This window comes from Gigantopelta aegis, chromosome 14 (assembly GCF_016097555.1).
Source record: "Gigantopelta aegis isolate Gae_Host chromosome 14, Gae_host_genome, whole genome shotgun sequence".
Classification (NCBI taxonomy): domain Eukaryota; kingdom Metazoa; phylum Mollusca; class Gastropoda; order Neomphalida; family Peltospiridae; genus Gigantopelta; species Gigantopelta aegis.
In genome coordinates this window covers 23,923,921-23,935,954 of record NC_054712.1, presented here as the reverse complement: position 1 = coordinate 23,935,954, position 12,034 = coordinate 23,923,921, and the positions used below count along the sequence as shown (strand labels likewise).

At 34.1% G+C, this 12,034-nt stretch overlaps 1 protein-coding gene across 3 annotated transcripts in view; it reads left to right on the top strand.

Annotated features, from left to right (window-relative positions):
• Positions 1 to 12,034, top strand: part of LOC121388601 (pyruvate dehydrogenase phosphatase regulatory subunit, mitochondrial-like) — a 36,581-nt gene that overhangs the window by 18,030 nt on the left and 6,517 nt on the right. For all 3 annotated transcript variants that reach the window (XM_041520005.1, XM_041520006.1, XM_041520007.1), the window contains 8 exons: positions 152 to 266; positions 681 to 833; positions 1,492 to 1,616; positions 4,771 to 4,963; positions 8,801 to 8,956; positions 9,313 to 9,449; positions 10,038 to 10,186; positions 11,170 to 11,377. In XM_041520005.1, coding sequence (XP_041375939.1) covers positions 152 to 266; positions 681 to 833; positions 1,492 to 1,616; positions 4,771 to 4,963; positions 8,801 to 8,956; positions 9,313 to 9,449; positions 10,038 to 10,186; positions 11,170 to 11,377 — 1,236 coding nt within the window. The remainder of the gene's footprint in view (positions 1 to 151; positions 267 to 680; positions 834 to 1,491; positions 1,617 to 4,770; positions 4,964 to 8,800; positions 8,957 to 9,312; positions 9,450 to 10,037; positions 10,187 to 11,169; positions 11,378 to 12,034) is intronic.

Here is a 12,034-nt window from a genome sequence, read left to right as displayed (position 1 = left end):
ATGTATTCAAATCTGATGACTTCTTTGTTGGTTGTATCACTTTAATATGATTTGAGTTATTTTGGATCACATGAGTTTCTTACTTCTCATAGTTTTATTATACTAGACAAATATTATACAGATAAAACTAATATTATCCTTGATTTTGCAGTGGGCACGAGAACTTGGTAAACGATCAGAGCCAAAGGTACCTGTACCACTTCATTCGTGTGAACACTTTAACATTGTGACTAAACCCATAGAGGGACTCGACAGCATGCTACCAGGTGACTTTTAACCTCAGACAAACACCTTTTTGCTTTGTTTTATGGGTGATGAACTGTATTAAGCTGTCAGGTGTCTAAAAATGCAACAGTCAATAGAGCACCCACCTTAAGTGCTTAGGTTGAAGGATCAAATCTTCTCTGTGGACTCTTTTGGTTGCTTTGTCCCCCCTTCCCATCCAGTACCCCACGATTAGCATATCAAAGGACATGGTATGTGCTGTCCTATTAGTATTGTGACTACTGTAAAAATGTAGCAAGTTTCCTCTGAAGACTCAGAATTCCCATGGAGCTGTTTTTCAAAGCATGGTTAAATTAACCCTATATTAGTCTTAATATTTTCATTTTCATTATTTTTGCACAAATACAAAACAAACTTTAAAATGCATTTCTTCTCTCCTTCTTTTTAATTTACAGGTATTTATGACTATGATGGTATGATCTATATACGTGAGTTGAATGGTGGTCTGTTAGCCGGGGGTTTCGAGCCCGTGGCTAAACCAGTCTTTCGTCGAGAAATTCCCAAGAAGTTTGAATTTCAGCTTTTTACCGAGGACTGGGATCATTTCCGTAAGCAACAATATTTTCTTCAGTTAATAACACGTTCAGATTACTGTTTACAAATAATGAAATTAATGCGAGTAGGTTATTAATGTGAAAAATACAACAGATGTGTCTGGCACCATGTAAAACAAAATTAGTAAAACCATAAATAAAATGTGTTGAGTGTGTCGTTAAATAAAACATTCATTCCTTCCTTCTTGTATTTATAGATATTTTTTAAACTGTAATATTGGTACCATGTGCTGTGGACATGCCATTTTTGGCATTTTCAGCACTTTCAAGGGCAAAATCGGTCAATGATAAATCTCACAGACATACAAAACTATATATGTCCATGTTCAGTGTGACAAGCTCGTTAACATTAAAAATGTCATTTAAATATGAAAGCCATATAAAGAATATTTTTGCAAAAGACATCAATATTCACATTATGTTCTTAAATAGGGAGAATGGCCCCTGCTTTATTAAAAATCTAGTCTGAAATGTTCGAGTTGGGTTGGGCTTGTGTCACATGGGCTATTTTGTCTTGTCAGTAACCAAAAATATAGACATTTATCTAGTCCTCATATCTTGCAAATGTGTATAGTGATTTCAGGATAATGAAATGTAACACCTCTTGTAATGGTACATTTATTGTGAGTTTTTGGGTTTTTTTTTTTTACAGAAATCCTTTTTAATGAAATTTTGCACAGACTTCCATTGATGCATGATGCTAAAGTTAGGCAGCTGATAAATGGACCGGAGAGTTTTACACCCGATGACAGGCTCATTTTAGGAGAGTCAGACACGGTAAGCAGGGCTTGAGATTACACCAAAGCTGAGGTAATAAGGGTATGCCCAAAATAAGCAAGCCCAAATTAAGTACAAACATATGCTACAAACATGCTAACCTCAAAACAATATCAATGGAATGTTAAACTATAATGATTAAAATAACTTGAAATGCATTTCTGAATATGTACAACATTTTTTTTTTACCAGCTAATGTTATTAACGGGTAATATTACTGCACTAAAAAGACCTTGGTGTGCTCAGAACAGACAAAAAGCCTATTGTACACAAATTAGTGAGATCAAAAGCCCTGGTAAGATACAGGACATGTATGATTGTTATACAACTTGAGCCAGTTTTCACAATTTCAGGCCTCCCAGACCTATATTTCCTATATTTTTTATAGAATCCTATAAAACTCCTATATTGAGATTCATTTCCTATATTTGAATCAGTTGCTTTGCCAAAATGCCGATGAATAAAATGTTACTGAGTTATATTCGCAGTGAAGGGCAGCCAGCCTGTCAGAAATTCAGAAGATGCTTTGAATTAGCACCAACTTTCACTTTCAAAGTATCCTGGAATATATCGGCATGGACTGCTGGCAAGCCTTGGTATATATTTGAGGTAGTAGATGATATCTTGTGTACATACGCAAGGTAAGAACATACCATTAGTAATAATTGGTCCAAATTTTCCTATAAAACTCCTATATTAGACCTCGTAATTCCAATAAAACTCCTATATTTTGGTATTCTAATTCCTATATTTTATTATGTACAAGTGGCTGGGAGGCCTGCAATTTGTAATTATCATCAATCTGTCTTTTCTCTCTTTCTGTCTGTCTGTCCTACATGTAGTTTTCTGGACTTTTGTTCTTACAGTGTCCCAAAATATGTTTCATTTTATTTTATTTATAGCTTTATATATATATATATATATTTTATATAAAGAAAAAGTCAGAAGCCTCCTTTAAAAGTCATATATCCCTCTTCATTTCAAATTTTCACCTGTTCAGGCTTCATCAGGGAAATCTGTCTACAAAAATAAAAATATGCACATAAAACCACTAGCAAAAACAGAGTTAAATCTGTAACTAAAATAATAAATAATATACTTAAGTCTGTATAAGAAGAGGACCTACAAATAAAGTAACGTAAGATAAAAGCTGCAGAACAAACTACTGGTCAAAGATTAAAAGTATGGTAACACTATGACTGAGGTAAAACAAAGTGTGGGTAGGGGGAAGAAAATAATAATTAAGGGTAAATAAAACAAAGAACAAAATAATGAACAAAATAATAATGAACGAATGAATGCATAAATGGATAAACCAATAGCAGAAACAATCTGAATACATAAAAGGAATTACCCGGATAATTTACAAGTAATAAAGACGAAAAGTTACTTGAGTATATGTGTAAAATAAAATAAAACATCTTACTAATATTAGGTCTAAATATAACGTAACTTTAGATGAAAATAATTACTGAGCTACCTCAGCTAATAATATATTTATTAAAATTAAAATTTAATAAAATAATCTTAAAACATAAAAAGAAACTTATTTTAAAACTAAGCTAAAAGAAGTCAAACCATCCTGAATGAAAACATGAATGGAATAAATGAAATAAACTTAATGCGAGGTAAACAACCACTCTAAAAACAAGCTATGAAGCTGAGAATGTAGGAGCAAGTACAACTCAAGTAAAAACTGCAGAGTAAACTGCTGGTAAGAGATTAAAGGTCTTGTAAAACTAACAAAGGTCAAATAATAGTGATACAGAAGGGGGTGGGGTGGGTGGGTGAATACTTAGTATGAGTGAATAAATCGGAACAAAATAAATGATATAAATAAATAAAATAAAATAAAGCTAATTAAATGAATGAATGAATGTATATATATATATACACACAGTTGAATCCCATATATATATATACACACAGTTGAATCCCATTTACTCGAACCCCGTCGGTGCTCGAGAAAGTGTTCGACCTATCGGGTAGTTCAACCGAACCATTCGGTCAACATCGGATATTTCGTAACATCAGTTAGAAAGTTGAATTAGATACATATTATTTTGGTAACTGCAAACTTAAAAGTTTTATCAATGTGTTATATAGCAAAATATCAGAGTGAAAGGATTTATTACAAATTACTCCGATTGTGTGATGCAGAAGCCCTTGTCGGTATTAATTAAATATGTGGCTGCTGAAGTGATGACAGCTGAGTAACTTGCCCATTGTTTCATTTAAAACCTGTCATTTTGTGCTCTAATTGTTTGATTGGTATCACGGTTCATCGAACAGGTACTGTAACACTAGATGTACTTGAAAGATCATTACCGATAGCAGCTTAACACACAACATGACAGGTATGGCAAAGAAAGGATTGCATGGCTATTGTTGCGATAGCTCGTTCATCCTAAATAATTATAATCCGAAGGTTGTAATAACCAACTGCGCAAGTGCGGCAATTGTTGTTCCTTTTCAGTGGCTTTCCATTTGATATTTGATGGATCACCAGTTTGAGGGAAATATAGCTGATATCACAGACAGGACCGATAATTTAGTTCGAGCGAAGGCTTATAGTCGACCCTGGACGTGTTCAACCCATCATCAGTTAATATACGGGTTTACCAAACAAAAAAATCAGGACTTTGTTTTTGGTTCGAGCGTTGCAGTATGATCGACCCTTCCGAGATCGAGCCAACGAGGTTCTACTGTGTCTATATATATATATATATATATATATATATATATATATATATATATATACTGTTACAGATCAAGTTTGACTTTTGTGACAGTTTACTCATTTTTGACAGTTACAGCCCATGAATTTAGGAGATACGGAATTTTTTTTTTTTGCAGTTTGTTTTTGCAATGCCTCAAAATATTGAGCTGACATTTTGTGTATAGCTTTATCATGTACTGTTACAGATCAATTTTGACTTTCATGTCAATTTACCCATTTTTCTAATAGTTATGGCTCTTGAATTTAGGAGATACAAAAATTAGTTTTTGTTTTTGTAATTCCTGAAATTTCCTGTATTTATCGATTCTTGATAGAGTTGTGGCCCTTGAAGTTAGGATATACGAATATTTGTTGGGCATGGTAGGGGACATGTATTGCTTTAACAGTACTCTCAGAATGCTTGTTTTATTCTAGATAAGCAATTACTTTGTGGCAGCAGGAATGAACTCGCGTGGCATAGTGCTGGGTGGTGGAGTTGGCAAGTACATGGCAGAGTGGATCATTGACAGGAAGCCCAGCATTGACTTGTGGGCGGACGATATTCACAGATTCGTCAGTCTCCACAATAACAAACAATTTCTTGGACAGCGGGTGAAAGAAATAGTTGGTTAGTATGACCATTTAGAGTCCTCTTATACAGAAAACTCTTCTGTGTCTGTTAGGGATGGGACAATTATTCAATGTTACCGAAAACCACGATTTTAGGCCCACAGTTTGGTGCACTGTTTCCCAATTTGTGAACCATGGTTCATTTCAGTTTTTTATTATTTTGTTTATATGGTACATGTATAAGTATTTCCACACCTTGCCGGTAGTGCCAATGACCTGTAAAGTTTTTTGGCCAATCACAGCATTCGATTCCCTTAAACCTGACATGTTTGAATGGGTGATAGATGCCGTTCGGATCCTGCACAGAACCCACAAATTTCTTGTCGGGACCATAAAAATTGTAACCTCCCAAAATAGGGACTGACCTCAGGGATTAAATCCGCTAAGAGAATAAACATTTTAACTATGTTTCGTCCCAGTCGTCAAAATTTAAAAAAGTAAACGTGTTAACTTCAAGAATTATAAAATGGTGCCCAATTTCCGTTATATTAAAACGATTCAACATCTCTAATTTCAGTAAGTTTTTATTGGAACAAAATCGTCCGCAGTTCCAGAACTACAATGTAGGCAAACTACTTTGCAACTTTTTTTTCTTTTTAAAAAAAATAAATCTTTGCTGATTTTTTTTCACTTTCAGAACTAGCAAAAAAATTAAATAAAACAATAACTAGTTAAAAAATTCACTAGTATATATTATGTACATGTACTTGTGCTTGCTTATCTTTTTGTTTTTAATCAGTGATACATTTTTATGTAACTTTTGTTGAGTTAAATAATCAACAGTAGACTTATATATTATGTATTTGTGCTTTTTTCAAGTAATCCATACTTCTCATTAAAGATTTGACATTATCCTGGGGGACATATATTGCCCAGGTATCTCCAACACACTAACATGGCATGGTAAAAATGCTATTTTTGTTTTCTAGTCAAGATATAATCTAATACAGTGAAACCTTTCGAAACCGGACCCTCTGTAAACCGGAATTCCTCAAAACCGGACATTTTTCACGGTCCTTTTTAAAAATCAGTAATGAACTTAACCTCTCTAAACCAGATACCTCTTAAAACCAGATATTGTACTTGGTCCCGAGGGTGTTCTGTTTAGAGGGGTTTCACTGTATTTACAATTATTTTACAAATGACCATTAAAAATTAAATGTTTCGCTCTTAAAATAGTTTATAAAAATGCATGCATGACAATTGGCATATTTGTACTACTTGTGAAAAGTATCGTGAATAAATCAAACCGTGGATCAAATAACGAAAATCGAACTGAAAATTAAAAAACCGAACCATCCCATCCCTAGTGTCTGTGATATACTGTAGATACAGCGCATCATTGGTCAATGAGGACAGGATGTAGCCCAGTGGTGAAGCATTCACCTGATGTGTGGTCAGTCTAGAATCGTTCCCTGTCGATGAGCCCATTGGGCTGTTTCTCATTCCAGCCAGTGCACCATGACTGATATATCAAGGTATGTGCTGTTGTGTCTGTGGGATGGTACATATATAAGATCCCTTGATACTGATGGAAAAATGTGGATTTTCTCTTGAAGACTAGGCCTGTATGGCAGAATTACCATCTGTTTGACATCTAATAGCCGATGATTAATAAATCAAAGTGCTCTAGTGGTGTTGTTAAACAAAAACCAACAGTAGCTCAAACTGCAAATAGAAAGTACAGTCAAACTTGTGTTAAACAACCACCAAAGGAAGAATCGAAAAATGGCCTTTTAATACAGATGGTTGCTTAATACAAATAATTTTGTACTATTTTAAATGAAGTAGCCTTTTAACACAGGTCAACTGTTTGGGTTTTGTCCAGTCAGAGATGCCTACTTGATAGTTTAAAGACTATGACATGTGCTAGAATATCCTGTCTGGGGAAATGCATGATAAAAAAAATCCTTGCAACTAATTTGTGAATGTAAACAGTGTGGTGGAACTGAATTGTTTTTTCCAACCCATACAGTGTCTCGTTTATTTTTTTATTTTTTTATTATTATTATTATTATTTTTTATTATTGTCCCCAGAATATAAAATGGCAGTGTCAGGGTTGGGGTGCCCTGAGCTCACTGTCTCACAATATTTGTTTTAATTTCATATGGTATACACAGTTTTATATACATACATATAAATGTCAAAATATATACACACAAATAGATATAATCCACACACTTTATGTATATTGTTGTTGATATTCTGTTTGGGGTTTTTTTTAATTAATTTTTTAAATTATTATTATCTGGGGCCAAGAAGGAAAAAAAAGATAAAGGAGAAGATGTTATGTACTGAATTAGTATTGATACAAGAAAGTATTATGAAAAGGTGTGTGAAGGAGTATAAAGTGCGAAGAAGGAAATAAATATATCTTAATATTTGATAGATTTAATAAACTTTTATGATGTTTGAAATAAATTATACCACTGCTCCCATTCTGTCTTGAAATCTTCATAATTACCATTTTTATATAAGATACATTTTTCAGTTTCCAACTTTTCTTTAATTATAGTTTTTAAGGCAGAGAAGTTTAATTTTTGTTTTGGTATTTTCATGGAATAAATATAATATTTTATGTTAATAATTAACCAATTTATTGCATATGTATTTGTTTTTTTAAGCAGACCCAAAATGGCAATATGTTTATCTATAATTATGCACTCTTCTATAGTATTGAATATCCAGTTTATAATATCTTTCCAAAATTCTTTAACATAACAACAATCATAAAATAGATGTTCAGTTGTCTCTGGCATATGATTACAAAAAGTACATTTATTTGAATTAATATAATGTATTGTATATAGAAATCTTTTAGTAGCGAGAAATCTGTGTAAAATTTTATATTGAAACCAACGTAAAGTTGTATCTCTAACGCATTTAAATGGTATATTGTAAAATATATTTCTTTCTGCTGGTGAATAACAAAAACCTTTATTTTTATATTTTAATTGAGACTTTGGAATGGCTTTTGTGTAGCATAACACTTTATATATTTCTCTACATCCCGTTTTGTCTTTAAGAAGTTGTTTTAGCTTGTGGGGGTAGACTGGTTTTTCGTTTGTAATTGACTCGTTTATTTCATCATTATGTTTTCCATATATTCTTATGAAACATTTCACTGCATTAATTAAAGAAGCATACTCTAGAAAGTTTGTTTTTATATTAAATTTTGCAATAAAATTGCATAAATTTAGAAATCCTCCATCAGTATTAACTAAATCGCTAATGAAACAAACACCCTTTTCTGCATATTTTTTATAAAAAATAGGCTTCTTATTTTTTTATATTTTACTGTTAAACCAAATGTTTATACCAGCTATATCGTTTTCATTTTCTATTGGTTGTTTACATTGGATGTTTCGCCAGCTAACTAGAACATCTTCCTAAAAAGGGTTAGTCATATTTTTAATTTTTAAATTAATAAAATGATCACCATATATAATTAGTTCTTTGATCGATATACCTGTAACTGACGAGAAGAGACATGCCAGTTTTGTGTTATTTAAAAGTAACCTTCTTATCCACGTTGACTTTAATGATGTTATAAACATAGATAATTTAATCATTTTTAACCCCCTGTTTTTATGGTCCTGAATTATAACATCTCTTTTAACTTTGTCAGGTTTATTTTGCCAAATGAATTTGAAAAATCGCTTATTTAACTTTTCAATTAACTGTTCTAACAAATTTGTTATTTTTGGTAATATTAGTGAGTTTTTTCCAACAGTGTCTCGTTTATAATAACATACTAATAACCATATTTTAAAATATACTTCAGTGTCATCTGATTTTCAGTTTTTGCCATTTATTGATTCCATTACTTTTCAGGAAGGATTTACAGTTTGCCCTACCCATTGGTGGAGTATACTACTGGAAGAAAGCTGAGAACGTCTGCACTTCACACCCGCCTCGAAGGACTTGGCGCTTACTTTGGAGAAACGATGGCTTACGAAAGAGCAATGTGGTTCAGTCCACAGAACGAAGGTGCACAAATCTGTTACTACTTACATACACTATCATCTCAGTAAACCAGTTAACTGTAAAATACTTTGGGGACGGTACGTAGTCCAGTGGTAAAGTGCTTGCCTGATGTGCAGATGGTCTAGGATGTCTAGGATCGATCCCTGTCAGTGGGCCCATTGGGCTATTTCTCATTCCAGCCAGTGCTATATTATATTTAATAGACCATGTCTTCATTTGCAATATGACTGATGAGAATGTCTTCAAACTGAATTGGGTAAAACCGAGCTGTAACATAATAGTTAAAAATACAACCTTATCAGTTAGTGGATTTGAATATATTTAATACAGATGTCTTATTTGCAGTGATTTGCTTGTAGGTATGGTTGATGAGGTGGTCTATGTACCAACATGGGGAAAACCGAGCTGGTTTGAATCAGTTCAAGAGGAATACCGGGCTTGTAAGGAGAGAGTCTGTCTCATAGATATGTCATCTTTCGCAAAGTTTGAAATCAAGGTAAGTTATAGATAAATACATAGATACATAGATAGATAAATACATAGATAGACAGACAAACAGACAGATAGATACATAAACAGACATACAGACAGATAGACAGACAGACAGACAGACTGATAGATGGAGACAGAGAGTTAAAGGTTTGTTTTGTTTAATGACACCACTAGAGCACATTGATTAATTAATCATCAGCTATTGGATGTCAAACATTTGGTAATTCGCTGGGAGGGAGGGACGGACGGACGGATGGACGGAATAGACAGACAGACAGACTGTAATGTTCTGGTTCAACAAACTCATATCAAAAATGATAATGGCTTTTATTCACTGAGGACATAGACTTGTCGTCTGCTTGGCTATATGATGTAACCCTAGGAAACACTTCCAGTAATTGTTATATTAACACTTGCGGTAATAGTAACTAAATAAAAATAGTTTCTTTATTGCTATTGATATTAATGCTATAAAAATTACATTGACAGACAGAGGGAGTGAGATAGAAAGACAGAGAGAGACAGAGATAAATATACAATAACAGAGATTTTAAAAATCAGACTAGTATTTATTTTATTTTAATTATTTCAGTCAACAGGACAAGGTGCACTAGAATACTTGCAGTATCTTTGTTCCAACGACATTGACCAGGACATCGGTACTGTTGTTCACACTGGCATGCAGAATGAGACAGGAGGCTTTGAGAACGACTGCAGCATAGCTCGCTTGCAGGACAACTAGTGAGTAATCTTGGAAAGAAAATCCTATTTCTGCAGCCTATACTTTACTTTTTTAATAATTCCAAACTCACTAATAATTCCAAATCCACAGACTGGCATGGTGAACCATTGTTTGCTAAAATGCTGCCCCTAACCACTAGACCATGCATTTGCAGTGTGCGATTTTGAGGAGAATCTGGGAGCCCAAGGCTCGCAAACATCATATAGTACTCTCTAGCTTGGCTAGCATACAAGACCGCATGGCTTGTAAAAATTATTTGTACAAATTACATTGATTCTTTGAAATGACACAGTTAACATATATCTCAAAATTCTGGGAAACCACAGTCTTGAATAGCGATCTTTTCCATGGTTTCATACAAAACATTTATTGTATCTTCTGTTCTACTGGAGACGCATGGCACGGCTTGCTGTGTTGGTGGCGGGCTCTAAAGATTTGCAAACAGGGAGTCCTTATGACACTTTAATGTTTTAAATCAAAATCGCACACTGCATTTGCATTATTTTATAAATGGCTATTTTTATCCTTATAACACCCCAATGCTTCACAATTGGTGAAACAAAGGTCATGGTATGTACTTTCATGTCTGAACGTAGCCCAGTGGTAAAGCACTCCCCCGATGCCCGTCTTGGATCGATCCCCGTCGGTTGGCTCATTAGGCTATTTTTTCAATCCTGCCAGTGCACGTGGACTGGTATATCAAAGGCCATGGTATGTGCTATCCTGTCTGTGGGATGGTGAATGTAAATGATTCTTGTTACTAATGGAAAAATGTAGCGGGTTTCCTCTCTAAGACTGTATTTCAAAATTAACAAATGTTTGACATGCAGTAGCCGATGAGTAATAAATCAATGTGCTCTAGTGGTGTCGCTAAAAAACCAAGACTTTAACTCCTTCACTTAAAGTAATCGATTCAACAAGTTAATTAACGTCAGTGTCTAAATCCTGTCAAACAAATTAACGTTTCATCTTCTGTTAACAGTTTCTTCATGATCTGCCCTGCTACCCAGCAGACGCGAGCCTCGTTCTGGCTCAGACAGCACCTACCAGAAGATGGGTCGGTGCAGGTGCGTGATGTCACTTCCATGTACTCAGGAATCAATCTGATTGGTCCACATGCTCAGCAGCTGTTGGGTGATGTCACCGACATCTCAACTGATAGATCTGACTTCAAGGTCATGACTTGCAAGGTGAGATGAGCTCCCTGCATCTTCAGATACATGGTCAGGCCCATTGGAACAATATCTCAAGTGTGTGTGTGTTGTGTGTTGTGGGTGGGGGAACAAGCTATACGTTTTTCTTACACACTCATTGGTTAGAACATCATGCATTATTTTTGATAACACATGGTTGTTTACACATGTACATGTGTTAACAATTTCAAGACATACAACTGGCTGCTCCTAGGTAATTACCAGGTCACCAGTGCCATACATCCAGTGAAAAACTACATGATGGAAATCGATTAGACTGTCTGTGACACATAAGTCAGCTACAAGTGCAGCAGCTGTAAATAACTTTTAGTCGAAAAAGATGTTAAAGGCATATTGTCACAGACCACTGACCTATTACATGGCTTAACAAAGTATTACTTAAAAATATATATATTTGATTTGTCCCTAAATGTACTTTATTCAACTATCTACGTAACCACCATACTTGACTTATTAATGATAATTTGTAAAAAATAATTGAATTATGGCAATGGTCTATAATTCAAAACCTAACATTGCTGAGAGGGTTGACATGGATTTCACTCCATCATGGTGTAGTTAAAGTGATGCAATAGCTAGATTTAGTCTGTAAAAATTAATGTAATTTTGATTTATTATTTAGTTTTAGAGAAA